At 36.8% G+C, this 27775-nt stretch overlaps 1 protein-coding gene across 8 annotated transcripts in view; it reads left to right on the top strand.

Annotated features, from left to right (window-relative positions):
- trim36 (tripartite motif containing 36) overlaps positions 1–22963 on the top strand; it is a 47363-nt gene extending 24400 nt beyond the window's left edge. For all 8 annotated transcript variants that reach the window (XM_030142713.1, XM_030142714.1, XM_030142716.1 and 5 more), the window contains 10 exons: positions 998–1144; positions 3460–3555; positions 4596–4733; positions 5989–6104; positions 8187–8308; positions 14743–14860; positions 14965–15170; positions 19109–19292; positions 19396–19509; positions 20280–22963. In XM_030142713.1, coding sequence (XP_029998573.1) covers positions 998–1144; positions 3460–3555; positions 4596–4733; positions 5989–6104; positions 8187–8308; positions 14743–14860; positions 14965–15170; positions 19109–19292; positions 19396–19509; positions 20280–20649 — 1611 coding nt within the window. In that variant the 3' untranslated portion in view covers positions 20650–22963. The remainder of the gene's footprint in view (positions 1–997; positions 1145–3459; positions 3556–4595; positions 4734–5988; positions 6105–8186; positions 8309–14742; positions 14861–14964; positions 15171–19108; positions 19293–19395; positions 19510–20279) is intronic.
- The last annotated feature ends 4812 nt before the right edge of the window (positions 22964–27775 follow it).

The raw sequence follows: 27775 nt of genomic DNA, 5'->3' as shown, positions 1-27775 counted from the left end.
GATCATTGTGGCTTTGTTCATCTATATGAATTTTGGCCTGTGTGTATTGATTTCAGCTTGTTATATGCAGCTCAGCTCATATAATAAATCTAAAATACACTGTGTACAAACAAAACTTACACTCTTAAGCACAAAAAATGGGCCATTGAAACCCATTCAAATCAATGTATAATATACATTTTTATAGCTATTTTATGAAGAGCACCTTTTTGCGCTCAGTAGCATGTGTGTGAGTATTTGACACTGCATAAAAAAAATGCAAAAAAAATAACTGTTGCTGCTAATCTCTGACATATAACAGGCTATGAGAATTCAAAACAAAAAAATCTACTTTGCATGTAGTGTATTGAAAATAATCAATATTTAATGTTTGTTTTTCATCTGTAAACATGGTGGCACCATGACAAAAACCTTTTTACAGGCTTTTGCAGGGTGAAAATCTTTACATTGATATCAATAATTGGGTGAAATGTAGGTCAAAAATAGCTCTGTGACAGAAGAATGCAATATTAATGTATAATATTTTTTAAGAAGCGCAATTTTTGTTCTTAACAGTGACTGTGGCTAATATTAGAACCAACACTATGGGTTAAATAGGTTGAAGGTGTTTTGCAGGATTGTCCTTTTCTTTTGTCAGTGTAGAAGCTTAAATTATGTCACTTATTTTCAACTACAGATCCTTTTCTGAAGCATTTTATTAGAATGAATACAACTGAATAAATCTTGAAGTATTAGCATTAACCTATAAGTAACAAGTCATACCCAGATGCTGTTGCTCTTGACTTGTTTTCCTCTTTCCAGATAATTTCTTTTCACAATACCTTCTCTTTTGCCAGTAAAATGTGCTGAATACATCTTCTATTTTAAAACACTTGAGGAAATGGCTCCCACAGAGTTGTCTACATGTCTTCCTGTTTCAGTTCAGTCACTACAGCAGCATTTGATGTTCAGTATTGTACACTTTGTAGTTCTAATGTAACATGTTTTAATACCACAGGTGCTCATGTGTCCGGAGCATGAGATGGAGAAAGTGAACATGTACTGTGAAGTCTGCAGGCGACCTGTGTGTCACCTCTGCAAACTGGGAGGATCCCACGCCAATCACAAAGTCACCTCCATGAGCAGTGCCTATAAGATCCTCAAGGTATCAGATTCACACACAGCTTTTCCACTCTGATTTTTGCAAAAAAAATCCCTTTTATTAGAGTTTCTGTTGGTTTTGTTTAGAACTTCACCTTTTAAGCCTGCCATTTTAACAGGCAGCTTAGCTGTCTTCATGTTTTCTTTGCAATAAAAGTGTTAGGAAGTGTTTTCAGGAAGAACTTAACTTTCAATATCATACCATTAAATGTCATTGTTATAAATAATAAAAGCTGAAAATGGTGTGTTATAGTAAAAAAGAAAAAACTGACTTGAAGTTTTAGGCTTTTTTACTATCAGAAATACCTATAAATGTCCATAATGAAATTTTTTGAGATTGCAGAAATGAACTTTCAACTATTTTACATCTACTCAAACATGCTTTTTGCTCTTGAACATTCAGTATCCATATTATGGCTTCACATTTTTTGTAATTTCCAGGCATTTTTTAGCCTCTGTGGAAGTCTCTGAAATGATTCCTTTCTACTTGTAATAAGAGTCCCACATTGTTGCTGTAAAGTGTTATATAGTGTCGGAAAGCTCAGGATCTCAGCTTTCCGATGCCATTTGAATTCTGTGGATAATGCAAACGGTTCAGGAGGAGGAGTTACAGTAATTTGAATGCTGTGAAGTGCACAATGCAGCGTCGGAGAGATTGCCATTGTTTTTTTTTTTTGGGGGGGGGGTTGGGTTTTTTTTTAATTTATCTTTTTATGAGCAATGTAACAGTACATACAAAGGAGTAGAATTACAGTGCATTCATTATACATTGCCTTTTTATCATTTTTCCCCATGCCCAATCCAACCCCAAGGCCCTCTGAGAAGGGGCAACAGCAGAAACAAGAACATCATAACAGTTTCTGAGCAGTAGAAAATCAAATAAGTACAAGCAGTATCAAATCTGTGGTGTAGAAGAATATTAACTGAGCTAATGGAAATAGAAGAAAATAAATAAATAAAATAAAATAAATTAAGTCATAGCTTGTAGATACCTGTGTTTACTTTTAAATATTAGACATTACCTAGATGTATCAAATGTGACAATAATTGGTAGACAGAACAAATCACAACAAAAAACAACAATACCTAAACAATAATGAAATAAAGTAGGGTGGAGGTGAGAGAGATCAATCTGAAGGCAGCGTTTGTAAAGATTGAAAATAATCTAAAAAAGATTGCCATTTATTAAAGAATTTAGTTGAGGAGCCTTGTAGTGAGAGTCAAATCTTTTCTAATTTAAGAAAAAACATAACATCTCTAAGCCAAAATGAAATAGACGGGGGTTTAGGAGACTTCCACGAAAATAAGATGCGTCGTCTTGCAAGGAGGGATGTAAAAGCTATTATATCAGACTCTATTTGGTTAAAACAGGAGTCGAGATTGCCATTGTTAAAGGGTTAAAACCAGGCCTTTAGGGTAAAAGGATCTATTGAAGTTGACTTAATCACCTGAAAGTTAGTTGATGAATAATCCGTTCCTGTTGGGTCAAAACTGAACTACGTGACACAAAGACCTTAAGCGCTTTGTTATGGTTGTGTTCTACCTCATCCTGCCTGAAGCTGTCATCTCCTGCTGTAATATTAATGCCGACCTGTACCTGTTCTGGCGTGCACGAGGTCGTAGACACCGATATGCTTTTGTTTGGAAACCAAACCCAGCTGGTTCACCGGGGTATCACTAATGGGTCTCACCAGATTTTGGCCAGTCTATCATTTTAATCAGGTTGAGTGTGTGGAGACAAATCTGTCAGGAGTTTGTGTTTCGAGACTGTTTGGTTGCTTAGACTTCGCTAAGCAACCTAAAACACACATCATACTTGAAGTGTTGAACAGTATATTTCAACAAGGCCCGGTCCGGCAACTGAGGAGTGAATCTGTGTGAAATCTAATCGTGCGGTCTCTGTTTACACAAACTCTGTGCTGCTTTAATATTTAATGGGACCATTTGTTCCCCATGATTTTGTGTGCATTGTATTCTCAAATTGTTGGAGGATGGATCATGTGTCCTGATGAACCCTCAAACCCTTCATCAGCCTGGATGTAGTTTGGGTTTCAGGTTCTGCGTTGAAGATTAATGCATTGTCATTTTGTTGTGTAACCGTCCGCAGTGGGAGGTCGTAATGCACATGCAGCAGTTTTGAATATCATGTCGTAAAAATAAAATGTTACCTAGTCGTAACAGTCAATCGATTAATCTATTTCTGTTCCAGTTTTAGTACATAAGTGCTGATATCCTGTCATTAATTATTCTGTTTCTTATCTTACTGCTCGATGACTTCATATCTCACTGTACTTCGCTGTTGGTCTCTGTCCTCACCAGGAAAAGCTGGCCAAGAGTATCCATTACCTCATCAGTAAAGAGGACCAGGTCAGGACTCAGATTACGGAGCTTGAGCTGCTCATCAATCAGACCGAGGTAAAGGAGCTGACTCATGCTGCTACAAGGCCAAAATCCCCTTTTTCACTCCACTGCAATGCTTTTATCTCTGCAATCTTTGCCCCACAACAGTTCAGTCACACTCCATAAAATCCAATAATATCCTTAAGTATTAACAAGTGTACTTTTTCTCATTTTCTAGTGATTTTCCTTTTTTTTTTTTTTTTTCTCCATAAGTGAGGTTTAATTTTAGACCCTTCCACCCAAGATAATGTCATTATTTGAGTTTATATCTCCATTTTTTTTGTGTGAAATTTAGCACCATTTCCACAAATTTTCAGTACGTAGTTACACAAAGCAGGTGAACTTTCAATATAGTCATCCTTCCAGAAAACCAATATTTACACAGCAGCTTCTAAACCAGTTTGATAAGGTGAAGTACAGTCTCATGCACTCTATGTATGTTTTAGGAAGCTCATTAATCAAACAACATGCAAACTACAAAAATAAGGAAATGCAGGATTTGCCTGTTTATATGCGTCTGAGTTTCAGTTGGAGCTTCTTCCTCTTTTAGCTGTTTCCTAGGTAACATTGTAATACTCTTTTAGGAGATGGTGACTGATCTGAGATTACAGTTGCTGTATTTAACACTATTTCATACTGATGTTTTTAAGCCTCTTAAAAAACAAATGAGGTTGACATTCAACCTGAAACTGTTGACTGTATCTAAACATCTATTAAACAAAGCTTAAAATTAAGGAAATAAAGTCATGATGTTTTCTTTTATTTGTACAGTAAATTGTAGATATGTAAATATAATGGTGATTCTGTACTTCATTGAAGAGATATGTGTGATTTAAGAAGAAATAAGTAAGTAAGTAAATTTTATTTATAGAACACTTTTCACAGACAGAGTCACAAAGTGCTTTATCAAGTCAAATCAGAATCAAATCAAGTTTACAGAGACCCAACAGAATCCTCCAGGAGCAAACACTTGTGATTGGTGACAGTGGCATAAATGTACATTAATATACAGATAGAACACAAGCCCATAGAAATACATTCTTCTCTTCTTAAAGGAAAATGGACAGCTGGCAGAGCGTCGAGCAAATGAGCACTTTGAGCGTCTGTTTGAGACCCTCCAGGAGAGGAAATCGGAGATGCTGAGGTCCATCGAGCAGTCTCGCAACCGGCGTCTGAACCAACTCAAGGGCCAGGTATGACGTTGTGATTTAACCCATGAAGACCCAAACCATCACCAGTAGCCAAAAGCATCTACGGATCTAAAATGTTTAATACCTACTGAACCACTAATCGTATTAATACATGTAAATAATTGGTGTAAAATAAAGTTTGAACATCCAAATGAGTCATATCTGATGACTATGAAAAGATGAGGCTCCGTAGTTACCGTGGAAACACTGCCATCTTCTACAACATTGATTCACCAGTAAAACCCATGGAGTTGGATCAGTGACAGTGGATGGACACACTTGGTTTATGTTCAGTTAAGGATATCTTTGCTGAAAAAGTCAAATTTTTTTTTTTCAGTTATCTGTGTTTGTGATATAATAACCGTCAACTTTAATCTGAGCTTTAACCCTTTCATGCAATAGCAGTCACTACAGTGGACATCTATTCTACAGCTGTTTTCTGGTATATTCATGGGTTTTGTTGTTTTAGTTCCATATTAGTCAACACAGTGGACACTTACGCATCATCCCATACACTGCAATTCATACAATACTATTCTTGATAAACCTGATCTGCAGTAACATGTTGAGTGTAAATCAATTGCTAGTTGTTATTAGACTGTAATTAACAATTTTCTTAAACAAGTTTTTTTTTTTTTTTTTTTTTTTTTTTTTTTTTTGCATATTACCTCCATGACGTGAGTAATAACTAGTGATAGAGTATGATCAAATGTGAGAAAATATCAGATTAGCTGCATTAAAAATGTTTTTATTTCATAGTTTTCACACAGGAGATCACTTTTTTGATTTTGCGTTTTAAATACATGTTTTTTTGCTTCAAAAATTAAACACATGGTGTTCAAATGAGTGGACATTTTTGTAACTCCATAAAAAAATAGGTTTATTAAAAAAATTTCAATCACATTGTTTTTTTTTCATGCCTAAAGAGGAATAAAAATTTTGACTAAGGTTTTCATAATTCATGCATCAAAGGGTTAATGACCATTTACATGATCAGTGAATTAAATATAGGAACATACCTGAGTTTCACTGAAAAGCACAAAAAATATAGAGGATAATATAATAATAATAAATGGTGATAAATCACTTAAAAATGGTCATAAAGAGAAAAATTAATTTGGAAACTGCCACAAAAGTAGCACTGAGTCTTTATGGGTTAAGAACTGAATTTTGGTTTAAGTTAGTGACCTTGATATATTTTGTCCAAGAACAGTTTCATCATTACTTTCATTGTTTTGATGATTACTAATCTTTTCAGGTGGAGGAGTACCAGGGCATGCTGGAGAACAGTGGTCTGGTGGGATACGCTCAGGAGGTGCTGAAGGAAACAGACCAATCCTGCTTCGTACAGACCGCAAAACAACTGCACATCAGGTATTAAACAGATTTTCACTCAGGATATTGACTATTGACACAGTGGTGTTTGTGGGAAACTCACCATTATTTTACAAGCTCCACAATAACCCAGTGAAACATTTGGGTTAATTATTTTTGTAAGTTTATCATCAGCACATGGTCCACACCAGGTTTCCAAATTAGGATTTTCTTTTTTATTTTAGACTTGAAATCTGCTCATGTGTTTGGGTGATTATTCCAGTTTCCCAACACGTGCACTAGGGTTACAAAACGGAAGGTCACCGAAAGGGAAGACGTTTGCAGCCATGTCCACTTAAAGCTGTGTGCAGGACTGTCTACTGCACTAATCCGACTAATTGATGTCCATTAGCAGCTTTAGATAAGCAGACAACTTTCACTTTTAAGAGCATGATACAGTTGGCTCTACAGTCTTCTCTTAGACCCACAGACCTGGACCTTAATCCTCTTGTCATTACGCAAGACTATTTATAACTCCCTGAACTGGGGCATTTTTGACAGGACATAAAACAATGGCTTTCCCAAATTTTTGTTTTCCAGTAATAAAGGGCAAACTAGATTTACTCATACAGTATTGTTCAAATATCTTAGGTTCTATTTAGCTTGTATACATGTATTTCTCATTCTTTTTTCTACAGATACAGAAAATACAAGGAATATGTGCACAGCCTCAAAAGACACACAAAACTGGACTAAATGGATTCTAAAGGTTTAAATGACTATTTAGTGTGACCTCTGACCCCATGACAAGATGCAGCACAAACAGTTGGAAACATCTGACGTATTGAACCAGAAAATACAGTCGCAGAAAAAATAATTAGACCACCCCTTTGTTTTCTTCAATTTTTTGTTCATTTTAATGCCTGGTACAACTAAAGGTACATTTGTTTAGACACATATAATAATAATAATAATAATAATAATAATAATAATAATAATAATAATAATAATAATAATAATAATAATAATAATAATAATAACAACAAAATGGCTCATAACAGTTTAATTTCAGAGCTGATATCTTGCCATTTTCCATGTTTCCTCAATAATAACCAAAATCACTTCAGTTCTTACATCAATATCTATGGCATTGTACTGACAAAAACAGTGCTTTTAGGCATTTCATGTTTTTTTTTCTGTCTGTTTTAGTCACATGATACACACAGGAGTTGGTACTTGATTGGATAACCATTGTTTTTGATGGTCTAATAATTACCTCCGCCAAGGAGGTTATGTTTTTGCCAGGGTTTGTTTGTTTGTCTGTCTGTTTGTTTGTTTGTCTGTCTGTTTGTTTGTTTGTTTGTCTGTCTGTTAGTGTCCAACATAACTCAAAAAGTTATGGACAGATTTTGATGAAATTTTCAGGGTTTGTTGGAAATGGGATAAGGAAGAAATGATTAAATTTTGGTGGTGATCGGGGGTGGGGGGGCCCACGGGGGGGGGGCACTGATCAGCCTTGGCGGAGGTCTGCGCTCTCCGAGTGCTTCTAGTTTATTTGTGTATTTGGAGCCTAATAGTTCAAAAAGTTTGAATTTGAACCCTCCAGGTGCTGCAAAGTTATCTTTATATTAATTTTGTCAAAAATAGTGGATTTCTACAACCTGTTTTAATTCCTGCTTAATTTGTTGTGTCTATAACTGGTTACATCACAATATTTACACATAAGATCAAGACTTCTGATGAACATTTCTCAGAATACAGAGAAACAGGACAGAGCAGCACGGTTAACTACCGGGAGGGGGCGGGGTGTGAAGTGGCTCATTTGCATTTAAAGGGCCAGCGCTCAAAATGACCTTTCTGGTGTCATTAGTCAGAAATAGGGTTGAAGATGGACCTGTGGAGTTGAATTAATGAAGAATTCAGACCCAAGCATAGCATTTACAGTTGATGTAGACCACAGGGAAATGTTTTAAAATGCATAATTTCATTTAAAAAAGCAAAATATGACCTCTTTAACAATGAGACTGAAAAATGTTAAATATGTAAGATTAAAAGATTGTTTGATTTATTGAAATTGCGGATGTGACTTGATGCTGCTTTTTGACATCCTCCAGTGATGATTCCACCATATTTTGTTTTCAGGATTCAGAAGGCCACGGAGTCTCTGCGGACCTTCCATCCTGCAGCTGACCCATGTTTTGATGAGTTTGTGCTGGACACATCCAGAGAGGAGACTCTGCTCAAAGAGATGTGCTTTGGAGGAGGTAAAAATCATTTCTTTCAGTAAAATGAAGTGGGGTTGCAATTGTTCAGTGTTTGACAACATTTACTTAAAAGGGATTAACACTAAATATTCAACCAAAATGTCAGAAAAAGAAGAACACCCCCTGAAAACGGTGCTCGACCCTGTCATTTCTCCCTGATACAAGTCAAAGAACAAGCTCTACTGAGTGAAACTGGCTAGAAAAAATGACCACCAGTTCATGTCAGGAAAATATGTTTTAATTTCCTGCCTCTACTCATCTTGGCTTAAGAAGACCCTCTTTTTACGTGTTTTCTATAGACGACTCTGAAATCTGGGCAAACAGTGCTGCTTTGTCATCTTATAGGTTTATCTGGTCTCATAGGGTTGGGTTTTTTTTTAAACCGGACAAAAATGGTCAGGATAAGCTGTCTGCCATCACGTGCAAAGCCCTGTGACCTGGCCTGGGCTTAGAGGTCAGAGGTCATCCATGGGGCAGGTATGACAGTGGATATGCTCATAATGGGTTTTACTGCTTTGTGATGTATTTTCTGCTCTGCTGAATGACAAAGGGGGTTTCTCAGGAAGTGGTTTCCAAGCAGGAGACAGGATATGTAGCTGTTATTGAGTTGGCTTTCTGCCTTTAAGTCGACTTAATAATAGGAGGGATGTCTGTCAGTATTATCAGGTCAACACGGGTTCTTCTGTGAACTTTGCACATGATTTCTATCCATTTAATGCTGGACTGTTGAAGTGCTTTTGCCCCATGGGACCAAACTTCAGAACAGTATGGCATTACAGTCCATGGCAAGAGACGAGTCATTTTTTAAAAAATCCTGTTTTGAGTTATGCATCATTTACACATGATGTTGGTCTCTAAGTCAAGAAAGTAGGAGCTTGTTTTGAGACTGTGGAAAAATATGTCAGTAGAAATGCAATGCACCTGAAAGTCGTGGAGGTGACATCATTGTAACTGTCTCCATGATTGGTTCAGAGCTGTTGAAGGTGTCTCTCCAGCTTCATTGTGACCAAAGTGTTGTGATCTTCATACTTTGTCACCTCACTCTCTATGTTAACGGTAAAACATACCAAGACTGTGGCCCATTTGGTGTTTTTGATTTGCACCATGTGTAATGAGATGCAGTCCATTGAGCTGTTCAACACAAAATGTTTCTTTGCCACAAACTGTGATTATCTTGACTTGTGAAGTTATCTTTTAAGTTGATAAACCATGTGTGAATTTTGGCACAATCCAGATAGGATCTAAAATTGGATCCAACAAAGGAGCTGTACTTCATCACTTTATAGAGGAATTAGGCTGGATTTTCTATTAAAATCCTAATGCTCACTCCTGTGCCTCAGTGTTTAGCTCCTGGTTATCTAAAACACCAGTAGCTCCTGTTAACTTAAAAATGCTGTGGGGCATGAAGTAAAAAAAATTGTTCAGATGATAATGAGTCGGCCTACATTTACCTGGCATATAAGTGTAACACATGGATGGAATGGGTATTGCTAGTACTTTGAGGCATTTGTAAATTTCAGCCATTTTCGCCAAAATCTTTCTGAAAAACCTTTCAGTTATGTAGGACAAAAAAAACACATCAAAAGTTGACAAATTTTTCAGTCATATCAAAAGTTGCTGTTTTCACTCAAAGCTGCCAAAATTAACATTACCATAGTTTAAGGTATATTGTTGACTGCAACTCCTGCAATTTTGGTGAAAAAATTAAATAAAATCCACGTAGGATTGGGGGATATCAATATCAAGGGAAGTCTGGTTACGTAGGTTACATTCTCAAGTCCTCGAGGCTGGTAATCAAAATTTTCTGTCAAGCACAAATTTAATATTATCCCAACATCGTGCTTGGAGTGAATCATTGTAATTATAAATAATCTTTAAAACCTGTAATCGTTAAGGTTGAGATATAAAATGGTACTCTCTTGGGCAAGTGAAATATAAGACAAATATGTAAATGTGGACGTCAAATATAGTCTTTTAAAATGATGAAAATCAATCAGCTCTCTTTGTTTTTGTAGACATCATTTATAAATAATGAAGTTGGTTTTAGGACTCCCAAATAAATATGTGTCAGCTCCAAATGACAAAATAAATCTGTCTTGAAGTTTTTTTTTGTTTTGTTTTTGTTTTTTTTTCACCCAACATGTTCATATTCCCCTGACTGTGCCCTGAGGACCAGCACAAAGACTCCAGCACACATTTAATCTGAAGTCTTAAAGTACTTGTTGACAAAATGTTACCAGACCCAACAGAAAATTATCAATGGATAAACAGAAAAGGATCAATGACAGCTGCCTGGAGCAAAGATCAAAAGTTCAAAGATATTCAAGCAAGTGGCAGAAATGACTAAATAAGGAAGTGTAAAGTATTTCTAAGGGGAACTGTAAGATCAGAGACAGCATGAATACTAACACCATAGAAGCTTAAATCTTGGACATGATCCTAAAACAGTGGGATGACGGCACATTGGTTCAAACTCAGATTAAATGGAGTGAAATAAGAGTAATATAAGCTTAAGTTTACTCTACCTTATGTCCATCCCTGCATTCAGTATGTTTGTATGCATCACATGTTGTTAGAAGACTCAGACAGACCGGTGCCAGCTGCTGGTGTTTGTCTAAGCATTATGTCAAAAGGCCTTTGGTCTGGTTCGCATCTAATTTGACAACATGAAGTTTGTCAGTGACTAGAAGGGAGAGCCGTATTACATGTCATTGTGGTCCATAGTGACATTTAGTTGTGACAGCTCTTTCAGTCGTAGTTACCCAGTGATGGCTGACTGGTGTTGAGGCTGTGGGGGTGTCCTGCTGAATACTGAGAAGGCTTTAAAGGGACTCAGTATATTGTTGACCAAGCTGAGGTCTTTCTGGCACATGGCCATAATCCATCAAGTGGAAGCAGATAAACAACTGACAGTTGTTTCGGTGACCGTTGGTGACAAACAAAAGCTGGGAGTGACACGGGTGTGTGGCCATGGGTTGATCCACGGGACAGCAGCCCTGTTTGTTTAGAACCACTGATGTGAGATTTATGGTCTGAGGATTCTGTTGAACTGTCTAGAGCTGGGGGTTGACTTAAACAGCTGATTTTTCTAGTGCTGCAAAGGAATTGCTTTAGGTACAAGAACTACTGCAAAAATGAATATCATGTGTTTACTTTGTGAGGTTTCATGCTGAATGGGATAGGAAAGTTTAGTTACACTTTGTCCAAATAAATCTTGAAAAGCAGCAGATATTAACAGGTTACTGAAGAAATCTAGTATTTTAAGTATATTATGCAATGTAAATCAGATTATAGTATGCAAAGTTAAATGTACATTTAAAACTGAGTGGGGAAAAAATGAAGGAATGAAAAAGAAATGAATGGATGTTTTTTTTGTTTTTGTTTTGTTTTTTTTACCATTACCACTCCTCTGATTTAGTGATCTTATATTTTCTTGACCTTTAACACACAGTCAGAAAATAAGTCTTTTTTCTTTATTATTAAGACTGAGGGACTGTAGATGTTTAGTGCAAACAAAACATTCTATAGAAATGTAATAAAAGTGGAAATAAAGATGTTAATCCCAGATTTACTTTTGTATTTGGATGTTTAGCTGATCATTCATGTAACTTCCCTTGTTTATGGACAACGCTGTGTCATCATCTTTGGACTCACACAAACGGATTCAGCACAGAATGGATTAGTGAACATTTCTTATTTCTTCACACCGGTGAAAGTGCTGTGTGCAGCAGTGGGGTGGGTCATATTGATGTTGATTTTCAATCTAAATGGCCTACGGGAATAAATGATGCTTTTAGCCTGAGCTCAGAAGCAGAAAAGACTGAGGTGCATTTATGTGGCGGTAATTGAATCAAATTCTTGGCAGATGATTCAGCAACAAAAGCCCACTAAAGCATCCCTGGACAGTGTCCTTTTTCATGAAGAAAAAAAAGTGCAAACACTGTTTCTTCAGCAAGGACAAACTTGATTTAAATATGCATCTTGGGTTTTTGCACAGATTTTCCATTCTTTATCCCACTCAGTTTTGTCCTCAGAGTTTGACCGCCTGTCATTTGTTTGTTGAACTATGGTGCATTCGCTGGGTTTGCTCACTGCCTGTGGCTTTTCCATGTTTTGGACTCCTCTTTCCATTAGATAAATGGCCTGTTTGTGCTCTACCACGCTAACCCAGCTGTGGCCCTCCTGCGGGTTTTGACCCCATGCTCTGTGTCTCAAGTGGCTGTGAAAGAGTGTGTTGTCAGCTGTAAATGCCCATTTGTGATCCACCTCAAACTGGGGTTTCCTCAAAATGCCAGAGTGGAAACAGCTGATAGAAGTGTTGTTCTGTTGCCGTTTTAATTCAGTGCTGTTCCTTATAGATATTTCATCAAAGGGCCCACATCAGAGGGATAGCGTGTTGAGTCCTATCACTGTAAAGGGCAAACAGGAATGAAAGTAGACTTTGGAGAAGGCGGCTTCCTGCGGTGTAACTTGGCCTTAGTGTTGTCTGCCTGGCTGTATTTTATGTGATCAATGGTGCTGCTGCCTGCTGTGCTCAGTGGCTCAATGCCCTGTTTAGTCATTGCCTGTTGGTTCATCTATTGGAAACATGTGAAAACCTGAAATCCCATCTGTTGGTCCAAAGGAAGAATAATGGCTTGTGATTTTTAATTTTACTGTAAAGCTAATTTTTCTGTTAGTATTAATTTATTCTTAAAGGATTAATAAAGTGGGAAGAGTGTTTTTAACTAGCAGATTGTCCAGAAGAACTGTTGCAGAATTTGGCCAGACTTTCACTTATTTGATAAAAGGTAGCACTGATCTATCAATCAATTATATTTTGATTGTCATCATGTTATGAACACAGGTGATAAAAGACATACCATAAACCATAAGAAATTCACACTAGACATACAAACATTGGACTAATTTCCTTTAACCCTGGACACATGGAGGATGATTTCACACCATTTGGTCCCAGATGGCTGCTACTTATGAAGGACACTCAAGTTTTTTTTTTCTTTTTTTTTTTTTTTTGGGGGGGGGGGGGGGGGGGGTATAACTTGAGAATAACGCAAGATTTTTAAAAAAGATCAGATTTGATCTAATTTCTATTTTATTTCATATTTTAGTATAAAATAAATGTGTTTGTGAAACCAAATCTAAAGTATAATTTGAGTGGATGTTTTACATTTCTTTTTCTATGATGAAACAGACTCTTCCTCTTACATTTCACCACCTTTGAGTTTATTCTGATAAAATTCAGGTTTTTCTTACAAAAAAATCCAACTTTTAGTTTTACTTTTTTTTAGCTACTCTTATATCTGTCAGTCTGAATTTAATGACAACTGTGTCATATTGTGATCAGAACAGTGTTATCGCTGATTTTTGTTACATGTGCAGGTCTAGTAGTAAATTTAAATGGTAACACAGTCAAGACGGATTAAAAAAAATCCTACATGTACTTATTCAGGATCTTCCTGATTAAATTCTGTATTTAATGTCTTCACATGTTGGCAGCATAGAAACAGTTGTACTGAAAATGTACTGGTCTAAAAGAGGACAGAAGTACATGAAGGAGAGCTGTGCCTGGGAGAGAATAGACTTTGGAGACTGGGGATTATCTAAGTGACTTTGGCTCAGCAGCCAGGGGGACACTGGTCAGCAACGGTAGAATGTCTATTCTGGGAAAAGAACATTAGGAGGAACTGGGAATTTGAGGAAGATGAAGAATGGAGGGGGAAAAAAGAAGTTTAAAGAAGAAAGTAATGTCGGAGATGAGGAGGAAAATCCACAGAGGCATAGTGTTAGGAGTGTGTAAATCCTTCCCTGATCTTGGAGAGAAAAATGGTGACCTACATGGTTGGAGTAATGTGATTCTGTCTCTGGAGAAAGATGGAGACGGAGAGAGGAAGCTTTGCAGAGAGAAATGAGCGGAGATGCTTTTCTAGGAAACCTTTCCTGAGCAGAGAGAAGATAAACTGATGTGAAAAGGAGGAAAGGAAGAAAGTATGAGCGGTTTTAAGAGGTCCGAAGTAGACATGTTAAGGAGATGGATGGGGAAAGTGCAGTGAGAGAGCTGGGGTTGGGGAGGTGGTGCTGGTTTTACAAAGTGCATTTCCTGGCAGCGTCTGCGCTACAGCCTCTTAATGCGCTCCATTATGCAAGACAGGTTTGTCCATTGTCCGGAGTGGATAGTCCTGATCTGGACAAATCTAATCTTGGCCACACTTGCGCTACCTTATTTGCTTAAACCCATGTTATTTAGCTGAAGTGGAGCAGTACTTAGCATGATTAAGACACAAGTGATTTTGGTGGAATTTATTTGTATTAGTAGCAGATTTTGTCTTTCAGCTCAGCTCTGATACTGTTGTAATAAATTAAATCAATACTGTAAAATTTAACTTCAGTATTTTACCTGATTCCCTGATGGTCCTTTCCTTATCCCTCCTTAGTCCCAGACCCTCCTCTGATTGACCTGACCAATAGCAAAGTCTACAATGAGGCGTCGATCCACTGGAGGTTGTCCGATGACCACCTTCCTACAGATCACCATGTGCTTGAATACCGCAGGTGAGTGTAAATATACTGACTAAAAGAGGAAACCTAATGATCTGCAGAGAAGTTACTGGGATGGGGTAGAACGTTGACCACATGGGTTTATTCTCCCTCTTCAGACTGGGAGGCCCAAGCCAGTCCCCGTCACAGGAGGATGGCGAGGACAGTGGGGTCTGGAGGGCCACAGACAGAGTGTACGGCCCCAGTACAATGGTGTGTGATCTGGAGCCCGACACCCTCTACTCCTTCAGGGTCCGAAGCTGCAGGAACTCCATGTTCAGCCCCTACAGCCCCGAGGTCACCTTCCATACACCACCTGCACCGGGTAAGCCTGAAAGATGTCAGATAATGACGATGGAGGGAAAATAATGTTTGGTTTGGTTTTTCCCAAAGGGTGGGTGTATATCCGTTGTCTGTCTTTGAGGTCTTTACATGGACATAAATAGAAAGGAAGAGAGGTGTTTGGATAACCATTTTACAAAGAGGTGTTGAATGAAAAGGTTCTCATCTCACAGGTATTATACTGAATTTGAGAAGAAATTTTTATACTGGCACGAGTTATAAAATTCCTCATGAATTAGTTATGAGCAACATTTTATAATGAGGAACATTTAAATATTGCGGTTTTCTTAGGGTGAAGGGATGCTCTTAACAGTGAGTAAAGGCAAGTTTATTTATGTAGTTCAGTGTGTTTTTTTTCCCCTCTGGATGTCCCTGATATTTATATAACAGTGCTTAAACATCAATAGATGTAATAACATTCTCAATATTAAGAGAACATAATGAGAAGAGACTTCAGAGTATGAAATACCATAATAGAGTAGCATAAAATAATAAATCATGTAAAATTAATAAGTTAAAATCATGTAGCATGGTCGTAACAATTGAAGTGCGATAAGAGGAGAGTGTAGTGTAAAGCATGTTAAGATTGTAAGTCATGTACAACATACTAAATATTAATGATCAGGAATATATTGAGGGGAAGTTATTGTAGTTATATGTTCATGCAAAAGAACTAAAAGCAAATATGTACAGTACGTTAATGATTAATATTGTATGTACTTTTTTAATAAAATGTTTCCCAGAAAGTTAAATTGGAGAGGTGATATCAGTTCTATAAATAAGGCAAAATGACAAACATTTTAAATTAATTAATGCACAGAATGTAATTCCCATATGTTAATCTTCTGACTGTGGGGGAAACAGACCCTGTTGTTGGGCCTCTTTTGCCCAAGCTGCCAGCTAAGCTCCTCTATCCCCTCCACTGCATACAACATGGGTGTGTTTTTGTATTTGGAATTTAGTTGATTTTAGGGTAATTAACACACACAAAGCATCTGTTATCCGCTAAAGTCTTGAGGTCGTTTTAATATGTTTGGTTGAGGCAGTGATGCAGAATGTTTAGTATTTCACTATTGTCCTCTGAGTTTCAGTTGGCTATAACCACTGTAGCTTTTGTGTGAGCGTGTTGGTGTGGAGGGGGTTTGGATGTGGTGACAGCTTGGAGAAAAACCTGCAGTTGCATCAGTTTACTGATGATCTACGCTTGCCAAGCAGATGTAAGGTGGAACTTAATAAAAATGTGATGCAGTATTTAAATGTTTTCCTCAGAGTAAGGCTTAAAATCCAGTAGGATTCCCTCAGTTATCACTCAGTGCTTTGGATTGCTGTGTTAAAAGTCAGTAGTAGAATTTGCATTGTCAACACAATGGCAGAGGGTTGCATCCAGATTGAACAAAATCCCCAACTTATATACATGCAAACATGACACTTCACCTCCTGATCTTTGATGCTTTTGTTTTGTGTCCTGTGCGATTCCTGTCAATTTTGTTTTGGTTGGAGCTTCCACATTCCTTTGCTCTATGGTTTGTGCAAGACTGAGTGGATGGACTCAGTCTGCGTCAGTAATGAGGTGGAATTTCAGGTCAGGGTGAAACACAGAGGGCAGAACACACACACACACACACACACACCACTCTGAACTGAGTGGGAGGGGTGGTGAAATGGTTGAAACCTAAGACAACAAAAACATTACTGTAAATAATGAAATATTTAAAGCTGCAGTACTTCAGTTTTGTGGTCTTATTGAGCAGACAATTCATAGTTACCTGTCAGCACATTGTAATTCAAGAAGAAATAGTAAGTCCACTTTTGTGGATTCAGGTAATGGGCTGTTGAAGATACAGACTTCATCCATGACAGGTGTTTTAAAGCAGGTGTGGAGGTTAAATATATGGCTGACAGCTGTTGACCCTCAAAGACCTAAATGGTCACCAGTGACCATCTACTGATCTAGATAGACAGAAAGAATTTAAGGACTTTTGAACCACTAAACCTATCAACGCACTTCAAAAATTCACAGAATACAGATTTCCAGCTTTTCTTCATCAGATATAACCCATTTGGATGTTTAGAGGCTCTATTTTTTTGCATGGGAACATCATCATGTTCTGCAAAATTGATTCACCAATAAAATCCTTGTAGATGATGCTCATTTTACAGTCAGATAATATACAACACATGATATATTTAATGATATATTTTACTGAAAAAGTTGGGTTTTCTTTGTTCTGTTTTGATATAATAACCTTTGAATTTACTCAAACATCTACATTATAGAGAAACTATCTGCAGGAAAATACAGGATTTTTCACTAAAATGCAAATATTATAGTCAGTGATGGTAAATCTCTTAGGACTGTTAAGTTGCAGAGTAAACTTTGTTTGGATATTGCTACAAAAATAGTTCTATGTCTTAAAGGGTTAAATTAATAGACTGGTCAGTGAACAGTCAGATGTGATTTCACTGCTCTCCCCCGTGGTTCAACACAAGCTTTGAAAAGTGTCTTCTCTGTTCCACAGCAGCATTTTTATATCCATTCATTGAATTGGACTGAGATGAGAGCGCTTTTTTCCCCTCTGGTTTTGGCTTCTGCAGCTTTAAATGTTAATGGGGGGGGACCATAATACCAATGCTTGTCTCTCTGTACCTACTTTTGAGCCTTCAGCTAATGAACTCACAATCCTAGCTAATGTCAAGTTGACATTTACGTAATATTTCTTTAAATATACTGCTTAGCCGAATGCAAAATTAAAATATTGCTGTTCTGGGACCAATTTCATGTTGCATCCTAATGATGTTGTCCCAATTTTCCTTAACCAACCAAGTGTAACAAGGCATGAAAAATGGATGCATCCATGATTTTTCTCATATATAGCACTGTGTAGAAGTCTTAGGTCACCCTTAGCTACAGTATGTTGTTTTTACATGGCTCTATTGAGCATAATGTCTATTTCTCAGTCTTTTTTGTTACAATAGAACAAAAGTAGAAGGAAATGTTGTACATGGCTTTAAAATCTCACAAAAAAAATCTAAACTACATGGCTTTTCCAGAAACCAGTCAGTATTTAGTGTGATCTCTGTTCCTGTGACATAAAGTTTTCTAAACAATATGAAACACTGGTAATGTTTTGAATCAAATCTGGAATAAAACACTAAAAGATTGGTTCAGTAAATCTCATAATGTCTGAAGAGAGGAGTTCAAGACACGTTAGGTCTTTTTTCTGTCTTTTTCTTTTTAATGCTGTTCTATATTTCAGTTTTATCTTGTTACAGAGACTGAGAAATGTGTATGTACATATAATACATCATTATAAACCTAGGAATCCTATTACACTGATTTATTCCTCCAACTGAGCTGATTCGGATAAATAGCACTGACTTAAATCAGTTTGTTGCCACATCTTCTCAGTATCTGTGTCTCCTTCCTACATAACTTTACATGTGAATGCTGTATGGCTGCATATCCCCCCCAATGGGCAGGCTTATGTTATTATCATTATCATGCCCTAGTTGTTATAAGGACTTCCCTAGACGTATATAAATGAACTGGTCTTCCCCAGTGCAGACCCCAGATTGCGTGTGATGGCTGAGTAACCTGCATAATCGTGTATCCTATATGTGCCCTGGATTATGGTAACTCTGGCCTTTGGCCCATAGACTATTTATAGAAGGTGTTTAATTGCATCCAGATGAGAACTAGAAATGCTGCACGTGAAAAATGATGTGTTTCATTAGGGTGCCATTCTTCATGGTCCTGATGATAAGTAGGTCTTCAAATCTGTAGGTAACATTGTGTTATAGCGCCCTCATGTGTCATTTTTGGGAATAATATGCTTCAGATCAGTCATGGTGTTCTCTATCTGATTTGGACTTATTCTCCTTCCATCTGTAATTGTATCTTTCTCCTTTTTTCACCCACAGCGTTTGGTTTCCTGTTCAGCGACAAGTGTGGTTTCAGCACAGAACGCCTCATACTGAACAAGCGACGCGACACCGTGGAGAGCGTCGCCGGCATGGCCTTCCTCCTTGCAGCAGAACGTGTGCAGACAGGCAGCTACATTGGACTAGACTACATAATTGGTGATACAGGAATCTCTCAGGGAAGGTATGCAAACGAAAATAATTATGTCGAGGATCACTTGATTTTCTTGTCTTTTTACCTGAATTGAATATGCACTGTAAGGTGAATCTCTTTGCTTGTTTTGCAGACACTACTGGGCCTTTAAGGTGGAACCGCACTCCTATATGGTTAAAGTTGGAGTGGCGTCCGACTCGAAGCTTCTTGAATGGTTTCACAATCCTAGAGATACCAGCAGTCCAAGGTGACAACAAGACGACGCCTGTGAACACAACATATGGATTACATTTATAACTAGGCGTGTGGTCAAAGCTGTGCAAATTCTGTACATCTTTACATGCTTGACTGCAACACACACACACACACACACACACACACACACAGTCTCAGTGCAACGTTAAGTATGTTCGAGTCATACCTAATCCTGTGATGTAAGAGAACCAGTATAAACCTGTAAAGAGCTTATTCGCAGACAAAGCTGGCCTGTCTCATTGGATCAGCCCATGTAAAAGCATATAAAGAAACACATTATTGACAAAACATTTTTTTATCCTACTGTAATTACATAATACACACAGTAGGCTAATAAACGGCTGTGTTGAAGTCATTGATCAAGGAGGTCTTAACTCTACACAAGGTGGCTAAAGGGAAAAAAATCTAAACACACATGCTTTCATGCACAAAAATATTTTTGCACACTTACTTATGTACATTTCTTTAATTATCACAGAATTTCTGTTCTAATTGTGTCTTAATATGAGTGTTTTAATATGTATATTTGATATCTCTGATGTCTTAGAACTGTGTATTTAGAGCTTTATATGTATGCATGTATAATGTATATGTTTTTTTTTTGTTTTTTTTTTGTTGTATTGATAATATCTCTCCTGCTACTTTTTAATTATACTTGAATGGAGCAACACACTATAATTTCTTTCTGGGATTAATAAAGTATTCTGATTTTATTGCTGAAACACACTTTAAAATGTCTTTAATTTTGTGTTCTTTTACCAGGTATGACCATGACAGTGGACATGACAGCGGCAGTGAGGACACATGCTATGAGCTCTCCCAGCCCTTCACCCTCCTCACCCTGGGAATGGGAAAACTCTTCATCCCTAAGGCTTCTTCCTCATCCTCCGTTTCCTCCGCAAGCGCACCAGCTGGAGACCCCGGCAACCGCGTGCTTCCCATGCCACACCGCCTGGGTGTATGCCTGGATTATGACGCGTGTCGGGTGTATTTTTACGACGCAGACTCCATGAGGTGCCTTTATGAGAGGCAGGTGGATTGTTCGGGAACTATGTATCCAGCTTTCGGCCTCATGGGCAGTGGCAAAGTTCAGCTGGAAGAGTTCATCACTGCTAAGAGACTGACCTTCTGAGATGGAGGGATGGACGGACAGATGGATGGATGGATGCGTTAGGACCTGAATCTATTTAATCTCCTTTGCATGTTCTGGAAAGAGAAGGTTTTATTAACAGGGTGATGGGGTCCAAACCATTTTTCTGGTCAGATGAGGCAGATGTGAGCTTTGGTCCTGAATGTGTAAATGCGATTTTTGAGGCAGGCCTATCTATACTCTTTGATCCACTTACAAGCGTATGACACCGACGCTTGGTGTTCTCTTTAATGCTATCAGTGGAGTTAGTATGGAGGTGAAAGGCCTTCTCTACACACCAAAGTCCCTGTATCTGCTAATTGTATTTGACCTGCTTTTAATTATCGGCTAAGATTAGCTATTACTGTGGTGGAGTTGGCTGCAAAGTATGTATGCAGTGTATTTAAATCCTTCTTTTAACATGAAACGCCTTCGAGCTGACACATAACTTCCTCTTTTGCCAGGTTTCTTTATAAATTCTGAGTGTAATTTTTAGTCACATTATTGGGTAAATCTTAATCATTTGGCTGTTTCTATACCTAATGTAGCAGCATACTTTTAGATGTAATCTTAGTGGACCTGACAGAGCCTTGAAACTACTTTGATGCTAGCACCTTGGTGCCTTTGTTTATTTTTTAGGAAAGGGGTCTCTTAGTTTGCTCTATAAAGCAGATATTGGTGTGTCATTGCACAAGTGTATCAGCGTTAATACTGTATGTGAGGTCTTAATGTAGGCATAGTTTGATCACAGACACTGGTGTCAAAAGTTTAACTGGTATTGGTATTCATTATGACTTGATATTTACTCTTAATCATAGTTTTAAACACTACTTTTCCTCTTTGTCACTGTTCTGTTCAGCTGTTTTGCACAATATGAATGAAGCCTCGCACATGAAAAAACTTTACAATCATCAGATCACTACCTACTTTGCTTGTTCACTTAAATTTTGTAGACATTATTAGCACATTGATGTCTCACCGTGATGTTCACAGTTGCAGAAGCTTTCACTCTTTTATTAACATAGATCTGAGTCCTGGATATCGAGGCCTCTCACTGTTTGCACTCTCACAGCTGTTGCACAGCACTGAATGTGACTTCTAACATCATAAAATTGTCCAGGTACACAGATGCTGTGTACTTTTAGTCAACATTAGTTTGCCAGCTGCAAGTCACTAATAGCCAAAGTCTTTTGGTTCTGGTGCTGATTTTAGTGCAACACAGTTGCTGCCTAGTGGCCTAGCAGACTTTAAACACAGTTTTAAAACAGACACAGGTATTCAGGTTTTTACATCTAAGTGCTATCACAAAACACTGTTGAGTACCTTTGCTCTTAAAACCACTGTTAACTTGCAGTTAAGACGTGAAGTGTAGCATATCAGTATATCACTTATGAGTTTGGCTTTCAAAGATGGACACCTGAGTGTTTGATTGGCTCTGATTAAATCGGTTTAGATACTTAGGTCTCAAGAGCACATTAGATGGACTGTTTGCTAAGCAACTACTTTGGTTTTTGTATAGATATGAACTGTATATGTGCCTGCACATGGGTTTGTTTGTACATTCATGCATATTTTGATTTCTGGAGGCTTAGGTTAATCGGTGTGTTTGTGGCCCTGACCGGGGCCCAGTGTTACCTACCTCTATCTGTCAGGCCTGGAAAACCTTAACTACTGTACCTTTCCTCACAGAAATAGGTTTGATTTGATTTGCAGTTGTACTCATTGACATTCAGTTTAATATCTCTGCCTTTTGTCAGATAATAAGCTGATCTTTGGAAATATTTTGTTTCATGGCTTCCATGTACATATTAATCTAGAGTATATACTTTTCAGTGAAATGAGAACATTTGAAATGTTTATGTTATTAGTTGGTGTTTGCTTGTGGAAATGGTGTGTATCACTATCTGTTTGATTAACTATAAGCAGATGTTTCCCTGTTCAGCTGACTGAAGGGAGTGTTTTTAACATTATACTAACAACTCTCTTCATCTGTATGGTGTTGGTTTGATCAGTTTCAATGTTTGGAAATTTTCATGTTTGAAATGTCTTATTTTGATTTAATAAATCATGGTTGTACGTATATTTAGTTGAATGATACTTTATTTAATCTCAAAATACTGGACAGTTTGCATATTTGGTCTCCTTAATCTAGATGTAAGTTATTTTCCCTCCAATCCTCACCAATGGAAATCCTGAATCTGTGTTTCAGACATAACTGTTTCACTCCTTTAAAGCAGTTCTATGCATTTACAACTAGGCAGACCAGGTCAATGGTTTTACTTTTACCACAGAATGTATTCATTTTTTAATTAAAGAATAAAAACAAAGTTTTCTGATTTTTTTTTTTCTTTTTTTTTTCTTTTTCTTTTTCTTTTTTTTTTTCCAACTTAACTGTGTTAGCAGAAATTTGGTAGAGAACTTGTAATATTTACATCACTGCTGAATTTGGAAATATGAATCATAATCTGCTTGTCAGTAAGAATTGAGAACCAAATATTTTGTAGGCCAGCTCGCAAACTGAATTCTAAGCTAGCACTTTAAAATCTGTAGCATGTCAGCAGCTGTTTGGCTTTGCAGGTGTGTGTCCAATACATGGTACGAGAAAAGTTTAGACATAAGCTTATCATGACAATTTGCACTGTTAATAGTTTATAGTTTATTTGCTTTGATACAAAATAAAATTTTACACTTCTAGTGTTTCTATTCTCCCCTCAGACTCTAAATTAGTGACAGTGCATTTGTCCCCGTTTGTTTTCCCCAGAGGATTTGGATATGGTGTGTAAGTGGTGGGTTTCTGTATGTGTACTATGTAAAGATGTGAAACTATTGTTGTTCGATCTGATTCCTTAAAACGCTACACTTTTTAATTTGCTGTGCAGGGATTTAATTAAATAAAACTGTTTTTGAAACCATTTCGTCTCTGTATTAGTCAGTTTTTACTTGTTGAAGTGCGCAGAAATGAGCTTTTCAATGAATGTACAACGGACTGTATGCACAGCTCCACTACTTCCTGAACTTCAGGTGGCTCCTTTATTTCCTGTCTTTCATTATTGAACACACTGATTAACCCAGGTGTGTCTGCTACTTCTTGTTGTGACTTCTAATTAATTAGGCACACCTGGATTAATCAGTGTGTCTAATAATGAAAGACAGGAAATAAAAGACCCACCAATTTTTAATCAATGTCGTCTTGCATAGATGGTGAAAAGAGGTTATGATCACTATAATTTAGTGTTCACTGTAATTTAGGGACACTTCTGCTTTTTTTTTTTTTTTTTTTTAAGTTACTTAATGGGATTCAAGTATATTTAAGGTCTCTGTGTTTTCTGTACTTTGCTGTGTATTCCTGATACACACAAATGCACAGAAAGAAAAGTAAAATCTGGCTAAAATGATGTCTAGAATATGCCTGCACCACAATAATGTCATTAATATACATGGATACATGTTATAAGTTACATTTTTTTCCTTTGATACATTTACCTCCTTCTGTATGTGCCACTATGTCATATAAAATGTGATTACACTATTTTGTTTGTAATTATACATCACAGTGAAAAGCAAATATACAGGTCTGGGAAAAAAAATTAACCCTTCAAGACCCAGCGCTATGTCTGTGGCAGTTCTCAAAGGATTTTTTTCCTCTGGTGATTTATTAACATTTATTATAAAAAAATTAATATTTCCATTGAAAATCCTGTATTTTCCTATATTTAATTTACTGGTCATGTAGATGCTCATTAAAGCTCAGAGTAAATTCAAAGGGTATTATATCAAAACTGAAGTGTATCCATCTGCTGTCATTGATCCAACTCCATGGGTTTTACTGGTCAGTCAATGTTGTAGAAGATGACGGTGTTTCCACAGTAACTACGGAGCCCCTGAACGTCCAAATGGGTCATATCTGATGACCATGAAAAGATGAATAACTGTATTTTACACCAATTATTGACATGGATTGATAGGATTAATGGATCAACAGGTATTAAACAGTTTAGATCAGATGGTTTAGGTTAAAAGTGGACATTTGGGTCTTTAAGGGTTAAGAGACCATGCCAAATTTTTCACCTGAATTCCTCTGAAAAACTCTATAATGTGATCAAGAGATAAATGGAGGACTGTAATTCTTTCTGCTTGTGATGTTTCAGACTGGTAGAGAACATGCAAGAATGACTAGATCTTAACAAACCTAATGTGGGACACAGAATGAAAGCTGAGATTGCCTGACATTTTGAAATAATGTCGAGTGTAAGTAGATAGTGAGCATAAAAGGAAGTTTAAATTGCACAGTTCTTATGGTGTTATATGATAGTCTGCTTGAACTCATGTACTGGCTTCAATATCATCATCTCAACATTTAGGACAAGAGATAAAAATGCTGTGGAGTCCCATTTCAAATGGGACATCGGGTCACCCTGTGAAGACACATGAAAGTTTAATCATTCCGCTAAATATTGATTCATGAGCTCTTCAGTTTAACTCTTTAAGACCTAAAGAGCAACAAAAAGCCTTTACTGATCTCACATGTTTAACTTTTGAACCATTAATCCTATCAATGCATCAAAATAAGTCAGATAAAATGCAGTTTATCAGCTTTTCGCCTACATCAGATACAGTATGACCCATTTGGACGCTCAAAGGTTCTGTAGGGAATGTGAAAAATATTTGATCTTCTGTAAAATTGATTCACCAGTAAAATCCACATAGTTTTAGAAATGGCAGTGGTTGTTGCTTGTGTTTATGTTCTATTAATTATATATTGTGCTGAAAAAGTCACCTTTTCTTCGGTTTTCTCTGTTTTGATGTAATAATCTTTGAACATCTACATAATAGGGAAATTATATACAAAAAATACATGATTTTTCACTAAAAATGCAAAATATAGGAAAGTATTATAATAAATGGGGGTCTTTAAGGGTTAAAACCATAAATGAGTTTTCTTTCATGAGCATATTTAAGCATATTTCTCAGCCTATATGTTGTCATTTTCTGTGTTAAATGACATGATGTTAAATTTTATTTGTAATTAAACAGAAATTGAAGTAAAAGTAAAACCAGAGCTTTCTTTGTCATGAGATTTAACATCTGACTGTGTTTTAGTCAGCGGATCATCTGTGGTTCTCAAATATTTTACAGGGAAGTACCCCTTGAAATATCTTTTTTAGATAAGTACCCCCAACTTTCACTTCATCATTTTTGATTGAAAAAAATTAGGCCAAATTTGTTCCTGTGCCAAAGGTTTGTATCACAGGTGTCAAACATAAGGCCTGGGGGCCAAATCTGGCCCGCCAAAGGGTCCAATCTGGCCCGTAGGATGAATTTGTGAAATGCAAAAATTACACTGATCAACAATCAACAGTGTAAAAATCATTCTAATTCAGGTTCCACATACAGAACAATTACATCTCAATTGGGTCAGACCGGTAAAATATTATCATAATAACCTATAAATAATGAAAACTGCAGATTTTATCTTTGTTTTAGTGTAAAAAAGTACAATTACATGAAAATGTTTATGTCAATAAACTATCCTCTTAAAAAAAAATGTGAATAACCTGAACAAATATGAACAACCCGAAATGCCTTAAGAGAAGTAAATGCAATTTTACCAATATTCTGCCTGTTACTAAATGTTTTGTGTATTTGTAATTGTAATGTAAGTTGTAATGTACATGCGTAAATGATAAACTGAGGTAGAATATTGTTAAAATTTCACTTGTTTAACTTAAGACATTCAAATATGTTCTTGTTATTCAGATTTTTAAGGAAAACGTTGTAGATGTAAACATTATCATAATGTAATTTTACTTTTTTCACCGCTATTATTTTACTGATCCGGCCCACTTGAGATCATACTGGGCTGAATATGGCCCCTGAACTAAAATGAGTTTGACACCCCTGGTTTATATTTTCAAAACTTTGTAAACAAACACCATGTATTTAACTGCAATATACTATATACAGGGTGGGGAAGCAAAATTTACAATATTTTGAGGCAGGGATTTAAAGACAGTGTATTACCAATTAGTTTAGTGAAAGTCATGAGAATTTATTTGCCACAAGAAAATTTACATAATAGAAAATGTTTTTATTCTATGTGTCCTCCTTCTTTCTCAATAACTGCCTTCACACACTTCCTGAAACTTGCGCAAGTGTTCCTCAAATATTCGGGTGACAACTTCTCCCATTCTTCTTTAATAGTATCTTCCAGACTTTCTCGTAATAGTTTTGCTCATAGTCATTCTCTTCTTTACATTATAAACAGTCTTTATGGACACTCCAACTATTTTTGAAATCTCCTTTGGTGTGACGAGCGCATTCAGCAAATTACACACTCTTTGACCTTTGCTTTCCTGATTACTCATATGGGCAAAAGTTTCTGAAAAGGTATGGATAATAGTGTTAGGTATGATTATGACATCAATATATGTTTGGTTTCCAAACAATTAACGTAGTGCCTGCTGAGAAAAAACAACTAAATGTTCATTGTAAATTTTGCTTCCCCACCCTGTATACAAAAAAACCCAAAACAAAACATTTTTTTAAATTGAATTTTGTGTGCAAAATATAAACTGAAAAGTACCCTCTTTCATTGATACAAAAAATAAATCAATTGGTCATTGATTAATAAATGAACCTTTCATCATCATCAACAACAACAACAACAAAATTCCGGAACCACTCAAATAAACTCATTTTGAATACTATAGAATAGAAATGTTCTTAAAATGTTACCAAAGCTTAAACAAGATGATTGACAATACAACTATTATATGAATGTATTTATCAATTTTTTAAAAAACTTTTTTCCTTGTTTTTGATTTTTTTTAATATTCAAAATAAAAAATAACATAAAAATACATTAAAATTATATTTAATCATTCATTGTCATTATTTATTTTGTATTCAGTACATGATGACTTAATACATATATTTTTCCCAAAAAATTTCAAGTACCCCCTGGGCTTCTTCCAGGAGCCCCTGGGAGCACTCGTACCCCACTCTGGGACCCCCAGATCTGGAAGACTGGGTTTGTCCGCCCCTGCCTCCAACCGCCCACCTGCTGAAGGATGCTAATCCACGGAGGAGGAGGAGGAGGAGGTACGTCACGCCGTTCACGCTGCGGCCT

Source organism: Sphaeramia orbicularis, chromosome 9 (assembly GCF_902148855.1).
Source record: "Sphaeramia orbicularis chromosome 9, fSphaOr1.1, whole genome shotgun sequence".
Classification (NCBI taxonomy): Eukaryota; Metazoa; Chordata; class Actinopteri; order Kurtiformes; family Apogonidae; genus Sphaeramia; species Sphaeramia orbicularis.
Note: the sequence above shows the minus strand (reverse complement) of the source record. Positions and strands in the feature narration are given on the sequence as shown.